Source organism: Danio rerio, chromosome 7 (genome assembly GCF_049306965.1).
Source record: "Danio rerio strain Tuebingen ecotype United States chromosome 7, GRCz12tu, whole genome shotgun sequence".
In the NCBI taxonomy this organism is placed as follows: Eukaryota; Metazoa; Chordata; class Actinopteri; order Cypriniformes; family Danionidae; genus Danio; species Danio rerio.
Window position 1 is genome coordinate 56,558,862 of NC_133182.1, and position 17,379 is coordinate 56,576,240.

At 37.4% G+C, this 17,379-nt stretch overlaps 1 protein-coding gene across 1 annotated transcript in view; it reads right to left on the reverse strand.

Annotated features, from left to right (window-relative positions):
* galns (galactosamine (N-acetyl)-6-sulfatase) overlaps positions 1-17,379 on the reverse strand; it is a 90,343-nt gene that overhangs the window by 55,721 nt on the left and 17,243 nt on the right. The window contains exons 7-9 of the mRNA NM_001080641.2: positions 17,242-17,369; positions 11,223-11,362; positions 8,364-8,467 (exon numbers count right to left, since the gene is read on the reverse strand). Of these exons, the coding sequence (NP_001074110.2) occupies positions 8,364-8,467; positions 11,223-11,362; positions 17,242-17,369 (372 nt within the window). The remainder of the gene's footprint in view (positions 1-8,363; positions 8,468-11,222; positions 11,363-17,241; positions 17,370-17,379) is intronic.

Genomic DNA, 17,379 nt, shown 5'->3' on the forward strand with positions numbered 1-17,379 from the left:
TTTAGGTCTGGGCTCTGGCTGGGCCACTCAAGGACTTCACAGAGCTGTTGTGAAGCCACTCCATTGATATTTTGGTGGTGTGCTTTGGGTCAATATCCTGCTGGAAGATGAACTATCGCCCCAGTCTGATGTCAAGAGCACTCTGAAGCAGGTTTTCATTCGGGATGTCTCTCTTTTTTTGTGGATTCAAAAGTATTTAAGTGTATTTCTAGTCTTGCTATGATTGCTTTAAAATTTCTGAAAAACAAAAAACTATATTTACAATTACCTTGCATCTCTGAATATACAGTTCATCCGGAAAGTATTCATAGCGCTTCACTTTTTCGAAATTTTTTTTATCTTACAGCCTTATTCCAAAATGGATTAAATTAATTTATTTCCTCAAAATTCTACACACAATACCCCATAATGACAATGTGAAAAAAGATTTTTTTGAAATTGTTGCAATTTTATTAAAAATAAAAAAACCTAAATATTCACATGAACATAAGTATTCATTATATTGCCGTTGAGCTCTAAATTGAGCTCAGGTACATTCCGTTTCCACTGATCATTCTTGAGATGTTTGAGCAGCTTAATTGGAGTTCACCTGTGTTAATTTAGTTGATTGGGCATGTTTTGACATGGACATTCACACGGGGCGTCAGCATCAACGCTTCCCGTTCACTTTGAATGGGTGATGTCAGGCATTGCCGAACTGCATTGTGGATCCGTCGGCGCCGCTTCAGAGGCGTTGCTCACTTTTAGCTCGTAGCTCAATTTTTAAGCGCCAATGGAAGCGTCAGCCAATCAGATACCTGTATGCTAATACACCAGCTAGACAGTGGCCTATTACTGACTGAATTTCATTGGCTGATGCTGCTATGACGATCACGTTAGCCCCAACTTCAGACACGTCTTCAGTCAAGCGTTGATGCTGAATGGGGCGTTAGTTAGGGAGGTGATCAATAACCCGATGGTCACTCTGTCTGATCTCCAGCGTTCTTCTGTGGAGAGAGGAGAACCTTTAACCTCTAAAGGTGCTCTAGCAACAGAAGCCAAAGATCATGGTCTTTAGCCTCCTTTTTAGAGCAACTGAATCCCATTCAAAGAATTGCCAGTTTGATCCCAGGTCAAAAGGGGATAAGTGTAGTAGGACTGGTGGGTTATACCAGGGGGGCTCATCTGAGATGGTAGTGAGGTTTAGGTGGTTAGCATAACAGAGGTCAGCTAGCGAAGTGCTATGCAGGTAAACCTCACCCCTCTGACCTCTCTAGATGTTTAAGCGACAGATGCTAGAGTCCATGGCATTTAGCCTCCTTGTTAGAGCAACTGACTCCCATACAAAGAATTGCTGGTTCGATCCCATCTCAGACCTGGTTGGGTGCAGTAGAACTGGTTGCAGGGCTCGTCCGGGATGGGAGTGAGGTTCAGGGGGTGAGTGTAACCTTGGCCAGCTAGCGAAGTGCTACGCAGGTAAACCTCATGCCTCTGACCTCTAAAGGTGCTCTAGTGACAGACCCTACAGGACATGGTCTTTAGCCTCCTTGTTAGAGCAACCGACTCCCATATAAAAAATTGCCAGTTTGATCCCAGCTCAAAACGGGATGGTGCAGTAAAACTGGTCGGTTACATTTTATTAAAAAAAAAAAGTATATTATCATTATTTTTTATGTATTCTCTCATCTTTAAGGGGCAAAGTTGTTGGGGAAGGGGTTGTTCTAAAAAATATATATATTAAAAAAATCTTAAATAAAAAGTAAAAAAAAAATGGTAAAAAATAAATGTAAAACAATCTTTAAGTAATATACATATACATTTCTTTTCCTCTCAATATGAGTTTGATTTATTCATAAATTCAGCCCAAAATGTCACTCCACGGCATTCGGCAAAAACAAAAAAAGGGCATCGGTGCTTCTCATAAGAGAAACGGACGAGCAGATACACATATCACAAAGAGCCACACTCGAGCGGGAGCAGGATGAGCAAAAAAATCCGGTCTGCCGCTGCAAGACAAACATTAACAGTGTGAAACACCTGCTTATCCCGCTCTGCACTGCTCTGGCACTGCCCAGACACCTGGCACATCCCAGCCACATACCCCAGCACTCCTCTCCTCTTTCTGTTCTTTATCCGGGACGCCTGGCATATTCAGATACAGAAGCCCTCATTACAGCTCAATCCAACCTCAGCAAACACACAAACAGATTAGCCGCTTAAGACGCTCCCAATCCCCCTCTCCCTCGCCGCTCCGCTGTGCTATCAGGGCCCCGCACACCCCTCAGATATGAGCCGGGGGCAGGCTTAGCGCTCCCTCCTCCAAAAATCCCCCCACGCCGCGGCCCCATGTCACAGCTGCCCTTAATACAATTAAAAGTCATTTGCAGAGCGCGCAGCTTCAGCGGATCAGGAATGGGAAGCTTCCTCTCTCCTTCACCCAAATAAATAAAAATGGTTAAAGGAAGGAGCACAGGGAATGTTAAATAATTTAAATAAAAAAAAATTATGAAGTTTGATAAGGAATTCAGTGATTAAAAATGATTATAAAAATTAGATGCATAATTCTAATTCCCATCTTTGAATGGAAACATATTTTCATTTTTGTATTCATTTTTTCTGGCTATGGATGTCTGTTAGGGCTGCACAACACCATCACCATCGATATCGCAATTTGCGCATCTGCAATAGTCACATCACTCAAAGAGCAATGTTGAGTTTATACTGCATGTTAGGATTATAGTTTACCAGGAGCAACAGTTTAAAACCAGATGATTTTTTTATTCACTGAAGAGTTTAACCTTAATGGAGTGAAACTGCATCTGATTTAAGGCCAGTGTAAGCATGCAGGAGAGTTAAAAGTATTCAGGCACAAGCAATTGTACTGTTTGTAACTCTGATAAAAAATAATTCATTGAATTATTCAAAGAATGAAGACTACACAGTGTGGGTGACACGGTGGCTCAGTAGTTAGCACTGTTGCCTACAGCTAGAAGGTAGCTGGTTCAGGTCCTGGCTAGGTTTCCTCTGGGTGCTCCGGTTTCCCCCACAGTCTAAAGACATGTGGTAAAGGTGAATTGAATAAACTAAACTATTGTTTGTAGTGTATGTGTGTGAATTAGTGTGTTTAGATGTTTTCCAGAACTGGGTTGCAGCTTGAAGGGCATCGCTGTGTAAAACATTTGCTGGATATGTTGGGGGTTCATTTTGCTGAGGCGACCCCAGATGAATAAAGGAATTAAGCCAAAGGAAAATGAATGAATGACTATACAGTGTTATTTCACATTTAATTGGTCAATTTCTGTTCCTGGATACTGAATTGTAAAATATTCCCCTCTATCTTCCAAATAATAAAACAGAATAATCCCAAATCAAAAGAAAATGAACGAATTCTTTCCAAGTGGAACTATTCTTGGTATCTAGTGAAATTATATCTATATCTCAAAATAAATGGCAGCAAAACAAAATACTGCAATGTCAAATTTGTGCAGCCCTAATGTCAATGGTTCCAACATTCTTTAAAATATTTTCTTGTGTATTCAACAGAAGAAAGAAACCCATGACAATCTGGAAGGGTGAGTAAATAGTAAGAAAATGTACATTTTTGAGTGAACTCTCTGCTTTTTAAATCACCTTTGGCACTGGAAAGAGACAGTAATGGCCAAATAACATAAGTAAAGTAATTCGAAGAGGCTATTTTAATAAAAGATAAAATCTTTCTATGATTCAGTTTGAACTGAGGGGGTTTGTATGTAAATGAATTGGAAGTCGAATAGTCTGTTAATGTTTGTTGTTTGTTCAGTCTTTTTTGCAACAACTTAATTATGTTCAATCTATCTTAATTTGTAAAAAGGTTAACCTAATTGACATCTGATTAGACTTAATTGGCATTGAAGGTCATTTACGGAGCACAAAGCTTCAGTGGATCAGGAATGGGAAGCTTCTTACCCAAATAAGTAAAATAAGTAAATAAATAAAAATAGAGGAAGGAAAGAAGAACAGGGAATATTAAAAATAAAACGAACAAAGTTTGATTTAGAAGGAATTCAGTGATTGAAAATGATTAAGGTGAAGACTTGAAATGAAAATGAATCTCATAGATATTACTTGGTATTAAGATTTTATTAAAAAAATGGAAGCAGGGCAGTATAGGGAAACACTTATTATAATTGGTTATTAGTGTCATCACTGGCTGGTGATACTTAAATCTATAATCCTGATATTGCTAATGCTTCTTAGAATGTGATGTTTAAATGAATATGTAAACAGTATGCAGTTGTGCTACATGCTAAATATTATAATTGGCAGTGGTGAGACAACAGCATCTGATCAAAGCAAAGTGGACATGTTTGCGAGAGCACTGAAATCATGCCAACAGATGAGCACATTAAAATGACTCCTTTTGATTATAAAATGCACTGTAACAAATATCTGTTAATTCACAAGTTATATAGAGAACTAAGTAAAATAACAGAAAATGTACTGGCAGCTTTTTCCCAGGTTTTTGTGCTGTATTTTACAACACCAACCCAGACAATATATCACCTTAAACTATGGAGGCCCTGATACAACGTTTTAACTTCCGATACGATACCGTTATTGCAGCATTCAGTACAAACAGATACCGATACAAATCCGATACAATAATCAGCACAAATCATAAATACTTTACTTTTGCCAATTTCATTGAGTGGAATGTATGAACGGCTAGATCAAACTGAGAACAAAAGTCACCAACAGTAAGTATATATATATATAAAAAAATAATAATTATCAACTACTGGTTGCATACATATGAACCTTTTACAAAAGAATATATAAAAAAAGAAATAAAGAATACATATTAAGAAAAATATCTTAATTAAATAAACAAAAATATATATTTTTAAAGTGCAAAATACTAATTAAGCGTCACTTCAGTTATGTATTTCTACCATCAGCAAATGGAAGGAACAGCTGAGAGAAGGAACATAATTAAAATAAATAAATATATAAAATAAAATTTGTTAATTGACCAACTGCTAAAGGTTGACTGTCCAAAGTTTCAATTTCACACACACAGCCTGAAAGAATGAGATTGTTGCATTTACTATCCACAAGAAATAATGCTAACAAAATAAATATAACTAATACAAGGCAGAGGGCAAGGCAGTGGCGCAGTAGGTAGTGCTGTCGCCTCACAGCAAGACGGTCGCTGGGTCCCTGGTTCAAACCTTGGCTCAGTTGGCGTTTTTGTGTGGAGTTTGCATGTTCTCCCTGCCTTCACGTGGGTTTCCCCACAGTCCAAAGACATGCGGTACAGGTGAATTGGGTAGGCTAAACTGTCTGTAGTGTATGAGTGTGTGAATGTGTGTGTGGGTGTTTCCCAGAGATGGGTTGCAGCTGGAAGGGCATTCGCTGTGTTAAAACTTGCTGGATAAGTTGGCGGTTCATTCCGCTGTGGCGACCCCGGATTAATAAAGGCACTAAGCCGAGAAGAAAATGAATGAATGAACAAGGCAGAAAACAAATACCTACTGTAACTAAAAGGATACACTTCCTACTCCTCCAACTCAACTTTCTTTTATTCACGTTTTTAATAGTTTAAAGTGATCTATATTGTCTGGGTTTGTGTTGTAGATTATGGTACAAAAACCTGGTAATAAGCTTCCAGTACATTTTCTGTTATTTTACAGAAATAAAATGATTACTTTTTCTGGAAAGTAATGCATTACCATACTTTGAAGTTACTCGTGCAATACTTTTCTTACCTGGCTAAGGCATGATCTCCTTCACTATTTTTTTGTAAATAGAGGAGCTCTGCAATTAACATCACACTGTATAACCCACACCTCCATTTACCTTTAAAGAAACCCACATTGCTCTGCCACCTTGGTTTCCGCCTGCTTTTGCATTTTCATGCATTACTATGTTATTTTTAATTCAACAATTTTTTAAAGCTAATTAATTCAAGTAAAAAGTAACTCGCAATACATTTTTTAAAAAGTCACTCAAATATGTATTATTACAGATTTTTTTTTAAAGAAATGCTTTATTATTTTACTTTACTCATTGTTTATAAAAGTAATATTATTATGTAACTCATGAAACTTGTGAGGCATTACACTCAACACTGATTACAGTTATATAACCACTATTAAATAATTAAAAAATGTTGTAAACAGCAGTGTAGGGCCAATTATTTGCAAATTTTCCTTAGGCTTATTCATCAGGGGTCGCCACAGCGGAATGAACCATCAATTTACACAGCAGATGCCCATCCATCTCAATTTGTACTCTCAGGGTTAGAAAACACCCATGCATTCTCCCAGTCACACATTACGGAAAATTCCGTTTATCCAATTCATCTGTCTTTGGACTGCGGGGTAACCGGAGCATGTGGAGGAAACACATGCCAACAAGAGGAGAACATGCAAACTCAAGATGCGACTTCTATGCTACTCATATAATTGTGGTCAGTGTTGAGGAAAGTTCTCTTTGAAAGTGATGCATTACTATATTGAGTTACTCCCCCCAAAAAATAACTAGTTGAATTACTTAATGCATTACATTACTTTTTCTTAGCTGGCTGAGGCTTGATCTTTCAGAACTTTATTTATTTATTTTTTTACTAGAGGAGTTCTGCAATTAACACACTGTATAACCTTCACCTTCCTTTACCTTTAAAAAACCACATAGCTCTGCCATCTTGGTTTCTGTCTGTTCCTCCATTCTGTCATTGGGTGCTCTACTATGTTATTTTTAATTTAGCAATTCATTTTTTCCACCTAAGTATTCCAACTTCTTTGTCCAATTTGAGATATTTGACTGTTCAAGTCCAATTGTGTAGCATGAGTGTTACTATCGGGCCAAGTTTGTCTTTAATTCCGCAAATCTCACTCTCAGAGCCTGAATTTCAATATCGTGAGTGTTTGCTTCTATATCTTTCTAGCTAGCCATGTAACTCGAGGAGCCAACAGTTTGATTTGTAAAAGCTTAAATAGCCTAAAAGCTCATGGTCTGGACAGACCATGAAAATCTAGAATACATTAGGTCCGGCAATTGACTTAATTCTTGTCAAGCTCATTGGGCACTATACTATGACCGGTTTGATTTCCACATCTCTTACCACCAGGGGTTCAAGAATGAAAAGGCAGATGCCCTGTCACGTTTAAGGCAGGTTGAACTTAAACCCACCCTTCCAGTTGCTGTTCTGTCACCTGAACGAGTGGTTGCAGGGATAACCTGGGGGGCTGGAGTCCATGATTCGTAAGGCATTTCGTACTATTGAAGTGGACAGTTGGTCTGGACCAAGGTTTTACAGTGGGGTCACCCATCCGAGCTAGCCAGCCACCCAGGAGCAGATCACACTATTGGTTTAATCAAGCAATGGTTCTGGTGGCTCTCGATAGTGTGGAACATTAGTGAGTTTGTGTTGCCTTGCCCGGTCTGTGCGGTAGCTAAGAATTCTAATCAACCCACAGCAGGGCTTTTCCGGCCACTGCCTGTCTCTTCATGACCCTGGTCAAACATATCGATGGACTTTGTCACTGGGTTACCCCCATCCAGTGGCAACACCATAGTCCTCACTGTGGTGGACAGATTTTCGAAGGCGGCATACTTTATTCCCCTCACCAAATTAACTTCAGCAAAGGAGACAGCAGCTATTGTCTTGGACCATGTTCTAAGTATTCGTGGACTTCTGGTTGACGTGGTTTCAAACAGTTCTGCCAACAGCTGGGGCGACAGCTAGCCTTTCTACCGGTACCACCCACAGACCAATGGCTAGGCCAAATGATCTAATTAGGACTGCTAAAATGAAATTAATTAATGAAACTTGCATTACATAAAAAAACTCAATTAAATATTTTTACTGAATTTTAAAGTAATGTATTTCTTTACTGATTACTTATAAAAGTAATATTATTAAGCAACTCCCGTAACTTGCAATGCATTACTCCCAACATAGATTATGGTTAAATAACCCATATTTAATAATTTAATGATAACTGAAAATGCTACAAACTGTGGTGTAGCGCAAATCTCTCTTTTTTTGTGTGTGTAAATGAAGTAAACCTCTAGTTCAGACAATTTCTCATGTGCAGAAGGTAGAAAGGAGTGAACAATAATGTGTAGGGAACATGTCGATCTCAACACAGTTCATTAGAGCTTTCTTCTAATGAGCTGCTTATCTAAATCAAGTCTGTTAAATAATAGAGACATGCAAAATAAGCAGAGTGTAGGGCCGCGAGGACAAGGGTCGAGAACCGCAGCACTATGAAAACCTTTGATGGAACAATTTAACACCTAAGAATATGTTATGTGCTGTGGAATGGGGTGTGGAAAGATGGAGTGCGATGAAGATGGGACTTTTTGCATTGGAGTGAAATAGTTTGAATTATTCCCACCGTGCCAGCAGGAATCTGTCCAGGCCACCAGGCCATGGCTGGTTCCCTCATCCCACCTTCAAACGTAGTCTCCTTCCCACAGAGGAATGGGGCATTACTGCCACCTTAGGATAAAAAATAAATAAAAAGTCAAATTAAAAATATTGAATAAGGGGTACAGTGATAGCAATTTATAAAATAATATTGACAAAATAAAAAAATTGAAAAAGTGTATTGGGAGTGTACAAACAGTAAGACAGATTGTGTGAGCAGGAGCACGGAAAAAAAAAAAAAAAGTTTTTATTACTTTTATTTTTTGATAAAAGTTTCTAGTCTTGTTTCTAGTCAAACTATCGAAAAAATAAATCAAGAAGCATTTTTGGGAACACTTTATAACAACTACACACTATGAATGATTTATTAAGCTTTAGCAAACAGTTCATTCATTATTTGTTAAGCATTAACTCTACATTAATAGATGTTAGTAAGCAGTTTATTACTGCAGATACAAATGTTCCTTTTTGACTGATTTATGTATAATGTGCTTAATGGTTGTACAGTATTTTCATACTTTATTAATCATTATGTTTTCATGGAATCACTTTATTTTGATGGTCTCTTTAACGCATTTTGTTGCATTTAGGTTACATTGCATCTACATGCCAACTAATTTTCATTAGATTACAAGTAAATTGTTAGGTTGGGGTTAGTGTAAGTTGACATGTACTTGCAAAGTTTCTTAAAATCAGTTAAATTTCTGTTAAGGTAGCCTATCAACAGATATTAAGCAGACAGTCTACTAATACTCAAATGAGAAGTAATTGGCAAATAACTGCAATGCAACTTTTAGTCATCAAAATGTGCAATCAGGACCATCTTATCAAGTTAAGTATGCATCTTTTAAATCTTATTATTTAGGCATATTAAATCTTAAATCTTAATAGTTAGGCATATACTAATAGTTAATTTGCATGTTAATAAATGCTTTAATAACTCAACTTCATCCAGCTTTGTGACCCAACCTAAAGTGAGGACTATTTTTGCTTTATAAATCCCTTCTAAATGACATCCTGATGGATCATTCAGAATGAGTTAGCAAATGATTAATAAACCATTTAAATCAAATTATTATGGCCTGTTTCCACTGAGTCATACGGTACTGTACGATTCAGTATGCTTTAATGGCCGTTTCCACTGTCAAAAGATACCAAAAAGCAAACTGTACTGTACCACTTTTTAGCACAACCTAGCACAACAAAAGGGTACCAAAAGGCAGAGCAAGATATGCAGCAGAACACTAGTGGCTTACAAAGAACGTCACTAGCACGTACACAAGCAGGAGAATAAAAACAAAGTAAGCTCCATTTTAGAAATCACAGCCGAGAAATTATATCATAATAATATAAACAGTTAAAGTCAAAATTATTAGCCCCCCTTTTTCTTTCATTTCTTTAAAATTTCCTAAATGATGTTTAACAGAGCAAGGATTTCACAGTATATCTGATAATATTTTGTCTTCTGGAGAAAGTTTTATTTGTTTTATTTCGGCTACAATAAAAGCAGTTTTAATTTTTTAAACACCATTTTAAGGACAAAATTATTAGCCCCTTTAAGCTATTTTTTTGTTAGTCAGAACAAACCATATTATACAATAACTTGCCTAATTACCCTATCCTGCCTAGTTAACCTAATTAACCTAGTTAAGCCTTTAAATGTCACTTTAAGCTGCATAGAAGTGTCTTGAAAAATATCTAGTCAAATACTATTTTCTGTCATCATGGCAAAGATTAAATAAAATAGTTATTAGAGATGAGTTACTAAAACTATTATGTTTAGAAATGTGTTGAAAAAATCTTCTCTCCGTTAAGCAGAAATCAGGGAAAAAAAATAAACAGGGGCTAATAATTCTGACTTCAACTGTACATATAATACCAAGCCATGGTCAACCCGAGTTCAAACATACCTTATTGTCATTTTGATGAACAGCCACAAAGCCAAGAAGAACAAAACCTGCCGTGTCTTTTTGTTGTTTTACGAGGCCGTCTAAAAGTGCCAGCAGCTTAATTTTTTTCTAGAGAGCTCGTTACGTGTCTATATTTGAAATAAAGAACTTCTTGAGCTAATAATAATAACGTGCACATGATTATTGAAGTGCTTCTGACACCTAATCCTTTCAGAAACGAACAAACACAAGAGTGAAGCATGAAAAAACAAAGGAGGAGCTGGAAAATACAAAGGAGCAAATGATTGTTTCAGCAACCTAAAACATGAACAAACGGCCATTTTTAACTATTATCATCGCCTTTTAGACTATTATAAACTCGGAATGACAAAATAACTTTCTAACAGGTTACATGTGCTGGTGAAGATTAAAAATGCAGATGAGAGGTTTGCACTGACTGTGGGCTATGTTGCGTGTTGTTTTTGGACCCAAATAAGGACTAAGTGTTTGCTGTGTGTAGATTTTCTGTAATTGGAGACTGTAAGGGTTTGTATGTGTTCATATATGTTGCATTTATTTATTTATTTATTTATTTTATGTAATCACAGATGTTACAGTAGGCTACTGATCTGCAGTTATAATCAAATTATGTTCATAGATAGGTTAGCAATGAACATTTATACACAAGTATTTATGTGTATAAAGCATCTTTTTTGTGAGAAGAGCTTCTCATATGAAATGGGAAAGACCTTTACAGCTTTACTTTGACATGTCCTTGAGTGAGAATGACGTTGTCTGAAACTTTCCCTTTTGGCAGTGGAAACACAATCCTGATAAAGGTGACCCGTATCGAACCGTACCGTACTGTACCACTCAGTGGAAACGGACAATTAGATGTGTTAATGTTTGAGTTGGAAAAGTGTGAACAGATCTCCTACTTTGCAGTGGTCCAGACATCAGTGCTGCTCCATTATCCGAGGTGAAGAACACCAGAGTGTCGTTTTGGATGCCCAGACTGACCAGATGAGCCAAAATCTGACCAATGCTGTCATCCAGCTCCATTACTGCATCACCATAACTATGAAACAAAATTACATTGCGTCTTACCACAGCAATCAAACTATTGAAAATTACCCTTAGATAACCTGTTCAGCTGCTCTAACTCAGACGGCATAACAAATTCTGTCAAATTAGCCCACGTTTGAAAACCTGTCCTGTGACAGACGGATGTGATATATAGGGGAAGATAGATGGCTCAGATAGATGTGCAGCGGTTATAAAATTTTAAGACGTGGCGTGTCAGGCTGAATCCCTCTACTGCCAGCACCTGGCTAATACCCCTCAGCCTTGATCCATTCCTCTGTCAACACAAACCTCATTTAGCATTCAGAAGAAACGTATGCTTACTGAAGCCCCAGTATTCCGAAGCACCAGGCCGAATACTAAACAGTTGCAGACAAGACTGCCAATGAAGCCCTCTGCCTTTAGTCTTGCCTCAGAGCATGAAAAATAACTCTCATTAAATAGTGCTTGCTATAACACCAGAATGTGCAGATGCTGGTTTTTGGGACCAAACAGCAATTGTTAAGAGTATAGCTGGATAATTGTTAAGTGAGATGATGGCTGATGTTTCTAAATCTATAATGTTTTATAGATTTCTCTAAATTATTCAAGCGTCTAGACTTTTAGTATGTAAAAACGAAACCTTCTAATGTACAAACTTCCAATCAATGTCAGAAATTAACTTTTACATAATGGATAGTATTTCCCAATTAGAATTTATTTCGAGAATTTTTTTTTTTTGTATTTTTTTGCATTTATAAGGGCTGTTGTATACTTACATTTTAAAAGTTGCTATGTATGGTCATTTTTAATACAACAGCAAATAGCAGGAACTTAAAACACTTAAAGTGTGAAAATGCCTCTAATATGAACTGGCCACAGCCATATTAACCCGCAGCCCAAGACTGCTTACTCACTGAAGCTAAGCGGGGCAGATCCTGGTACCTGGATGGGAGACTACATGGGAAAACTATTGCTGTTGGAAGTGGTGTTAGTTAGGCCAGCAGGGGGCACTCAACCTGTGGTCTGTGTGAGTCATAATGTCCCATTAATTTGAAGGGGGCACTATATTGTTAGCGAGCGCCGTCTTTTGGATGAAATGTTAAACCGAGGTCATGACTCTCTGTGGTCATTACAAATCCCATGGCACTTCTCGTAAAGTGTAGGGGTGTAACCCCAGTGTCCTGGCCAAATTTCCCCATTCATATTGAATTAGCTCTATCACTGTCTCTCTACTCCACCAATAGCTGGTGTGGGGTGAGCACACTGGTACCATTGTCATGTGGCTGCCGTCGCACCATCTAAGAGTATGCTGCACACTGGGGGTGGTTTGGAGAGATCCCCCTCATGATTGAAGCACTTTGGGTGTCTGGCCATACATGATAAATATGCTACATAAATGCACATTACATTACATAACATATTAACTTATTTATTTATTTATTTTATAATTACTTTTTAAAAGTTGTTCTGTATGGTCATTTTAAATCAAAAAGAAAAGAGCAGGAACTATGCAAACACTAAAACCGAAAAGGAAATGCCTCTAATTTATTCATATTTAATTTTCTCAGTGTAGATTACCTGGTAATGTAAAACTTTTCTAGATCCTTGCACCTAGCGATTTTCTCCAACAAAAAATATGTTTGATAGTCACGATTTTAAATCGGGAAATGAATAAAGTCAATTACTCAATCAGACGTTCACGCTGATACTATAACTGCATCACCAAAAAGAAGAGCTGGGGTGTATAGTGTCAGTTTTAATAGTTAAATATTAGTGGTGGGCCGTTATTGACGGTAACGCAAAACTCTTATCGGCCGATTAAAAAAATATTGCCGTTAATCTATTCTCAAAGTTATGTTGGGAGCTGAGCCAATTCTACGCAAGCTATGATGACTTTCACCTTGATATTTTAGTGCGGATGTATACCTGACCTGTGAGCCGTCTGACAAAAAAAAAAAACACAGTACTGACTAAGTTTGCATGGACATCTGTAATCTAGTTATTTGCCTTAATAAACAATTATATTATTAAGGTGTTTACGTGAAGTGCTTTCATGTAAGGGTTGGGTTTCCCTGTAATTTTGGGTGACTTTAACAGCAGTTCGGCAGTTTTACATTCACTCATGAGCATTTCATGCCTGCCCCCGTAATAAGCTTCACACAAAACCGCATTCCACAATGTGTGTGTGTGTACGTGCATGTGTGTGCGTGCGATCCTTCAGTGACAGCCACGCGTGTAGATCTTGTCGGAAATTATAGCGAAAAGTCCTACATGATGGTAATAGTTTGATTGCGGTGTTTACTTCAATAATGCCATATATATATATATATATATATATATATATATATATATATATATATATATATGCCACAATATATGCATACTCCACCTCTTAATTCTATTGCTGTTTAGTTAAGTTGTGACTTTAGTCGGATTAAGGTGATCAAAAATGGCTGTTTGGAGCTTATGTAGGCCTACAGTTTAAAATTCATGTGTAGCTGAATAAGCAGTTAGTAAACACAAGTACATCTTATTGAACATCATTTATTTTCATCACTAATTATCACAGTAGAACAGTTTGTGATGCATTTTAAACACAGGAGATGAGCCCCTGGTCCGATGCACCAAGTCTGTCTAGCCCCTGTGCGGTCACTTTAAAAATGTCTTCAAAATGAAAAAATAAATCGAGTTTTAGAGCCCAACGCGCACTTCTGAGAGAAAAATCATTTGCAGCTCACCTTTATAATAAGTAATAATTAGTACTGATACAAAAAGTTATTCTGTGATCAGGTGATTCTCTCCATCGAGAATGATAATCTTAATAATATCTTGTAGTGAGTGTTGTGTGTGCATGGATATCAAATCCTGGAGTGTGCACACATGTAATTTTGTACAAATGTATAGTTACTGCACTTCGCCTTTGGACATTAATGCACATACATTACACAAATAAACAGCAGAAACCCATTACAGGTAAAGGTTTCAATTTTATAATCCAAAGCACACCACCAAGTCTGGATTGGCTGAATAAAAACAAAATACAGATTTTGAAGTGGCTTAGTCAAAGTCCTGACCTGAATCCAATTGAGATTCTGCTGCATCACCTAAAAAGGCGGTTCATGCTAAAAAACCCTCAAGTTGTGTTTTACACTGCATGACTTTAAAATTGAATAATTAAAAAAAAAAAAAAAAACGGTCCACAAATTACGTCTCACAACCAAACACACGTGAGAAGTGACATGGAAACAAAACAAGATCATGTAGTATATCTTTCATTAGTAACTACATGATGAGAAAGAAGCCTTTAATGGGGTAGAAAATGTTCTTATTTTGCTCACCTGGAGTCTTATGTATCAATGCTGCGTACGCACAAAAACTTTGCGTACACCAGGTTTCACGCTCATGTTTGGATTTATTAACGATGAAATGAACGTGAGAATGTGTGTTGGTCCACGCCAACTTCATGCCTGGCGTACCTGCATTTCTTGTGTGTTTGTTTTATTTCCATTGGCGACTCTTAGAGACAATTGCGTTAAATTGCACACTACAAAGTATCTTTGAGCCGTGCAATGGCAGCTGTATGGGAATGGATCATCTGCATGTCTAGCAGATATATAAGGTTTCCATACCATGCAGTTGACCAGCCAAACATTAAAGCGCAACTTGCAGCCATCGCCGGTTTTCCCAATTTAATCGGAGCGATCTACTGCACGCACAATGCTGTAAGGGCGCCATCTGAGGATGAATTTGAATACGTGAATCTGAAACATTTCCATTCAATAAATGTGCAAATAATATGTGAAGTTCAAATGCGCTGAAGATAATACACACACTTATTAATGATTCCTACTTGCCTTCCTTGTGATGAAGAGTAGGCAAAATCTGATATGTAATGGGGAAAAAAGAAGAATGAGTTCATCAGACGCTGGATTCGAATGATAGTGTCAAAACATGTTGCCATGTGCTTTATGAGCTATGCCACTCGTGCTGCTGATGTCCGCTCTCTTTAGCTTTGTTGTCTCATTCAATTAAGCGAGCGAAAATCCCTCAACTAGCTCATTCCAACTTGAACTTGCAAATAACACAGTTTTTCTCCAGTCTACCTCCGATAGGAGCACCTCCAATTCACATTCTGTTCAAAGTTTCTCTTTTTGCTTGCTTTTGCCATTGCTTTTTCATTTGGTTTTGCCAAAGTAGAGCCATTACCATATTTTTTAGGGGAGGAGGCAGGGAGGGGTTTTGCGCTCTTGCATGTGCGCTCAGTTTCACTGAATTTTTTACTGCGTACGCACAAAGCTGTAAATGTGTGTACGCACATAAATGTTTTGGTATGAATTCAACGCAAGTCTTCGTACATGAAGCCCCTGGCCTTTGAAGGTAATTAGCAATTTCGCCTCAACTTTTTTCCTTGTCATCCCAGTTGTGATATTGCTCAGATGACACGTCAAACAGACACGGTGCTGCAGCCAAACTACACTAGTTTTTCCTCCATTTCTTGGGTCAAAATGAACTGAAAATCAGCACTTTTAACTTCTCCTCCAGCTTCCCGCTGGCCTGCAGATACCCACATTAGTGGATGCTGCTCTCTCATTGGCTGTAGGTAACTGCCGATGTTATTTTCAATTAGTACACATTTCAGATGGCATGATTTTAAATTGCAAAAGCTCCAGATATTTAGAATGCCTAACATCTGACAGGTGTCTGTGACTCATTGGTGATTCTCTCACTTCTTTGATAGTTCACATTGTGTGGCATTTGCTGTTTGTGCTGTACCACGGATCTCAAATCTTGCAGTCTGCACATGTGTCATTTTGTCTAAATGTGCAGTTACTGCACTTTACCTTTAGACAGTATTGTACATAAATTACACATATAAAAAGTAGAAACAGATTACAGGGAAATGCAATTTTTTGATCCAAAGCACAAGAGCAAGTCTCAAATAGCTGAAGATAAAACTAAATGAAGACTTTGGAGTGGCTTAGTCAAAGTCCTGACCTAAATCCAATTGAGATTCTGTCGCATGACCTAAAAAGGTGGTTCACACTCAAAAACCCTCCAGTGATTAAATTACCTGAATTCTGCCAATATGAGTGGGCCAAAATTCCTTCACAGAGCTGCAACAGACTCTATGCAAGTTATTAAAAATGCTTGATTGCAGTTGTTGCTGCTAAGGATGGCACAACCTGTTAATAACACTTTTTCCACACAGGGCTATGTTGTTCTGTATTTTGTTTTCCTTTAATAATAATTAAAAAAAACTTTATTTTAAAACTGCATGATGTGTTTACTTGTGTTATCTTTGACTATTATTTAAATTTGTTTGATGATGAGAAGTATTGTTGTAATAATATTTCTTGCGATATAACATTTGCCTTGAGAAATTCTTTTTAAATAGCTTTTTAAATGTAATTATAACACTAAAATAAACAAATAATTAATATTTTTATGACCAAATTAAATCTAATTCCAGCAAAAAACAAATAAGCAAACAAACAAACAAACAAAAAACATGTCAAGGTGCAAACATTTAGACTTTTAAAGAAGACAAATGACTGAAAACTTGACTTGATTTTTCTACTTGACTTGATTTTTTTTACTCCTGCCATTAATATTTATTTTCAGCTCTCTGGACCCAGTCTAGCCAATAGCAGAACCGCACCTATACTGGGGAGGTGGGTAAAAAGACTGTGAGCGACAATCTGATTGGTTACAGTTGGATAAACATCCTATGCATTCGATTTAGGCACACAAAAATATGACTTATTGCACCCACTTTGCAAAACTGATAGATATTCTGCTAATCATAATTTATCAATAAATATTCCACTCCAACATACTAATAAAGTTACACTGTGCAGTTTTATACTTTTTAATACTGTAATTCTGGCCTACCGTCCCCTCTGACTCTTTCCCAAGAAGGGTTTTGAGGCGTAGACAGGTGCATGGGTTGCATCTGGAGCCCAGTAGAGAAAGAAGGGCCTCTGGGCCATGGCTTGCTGAGAGATAAAGTCCAAGCCTTCCTATAGACAG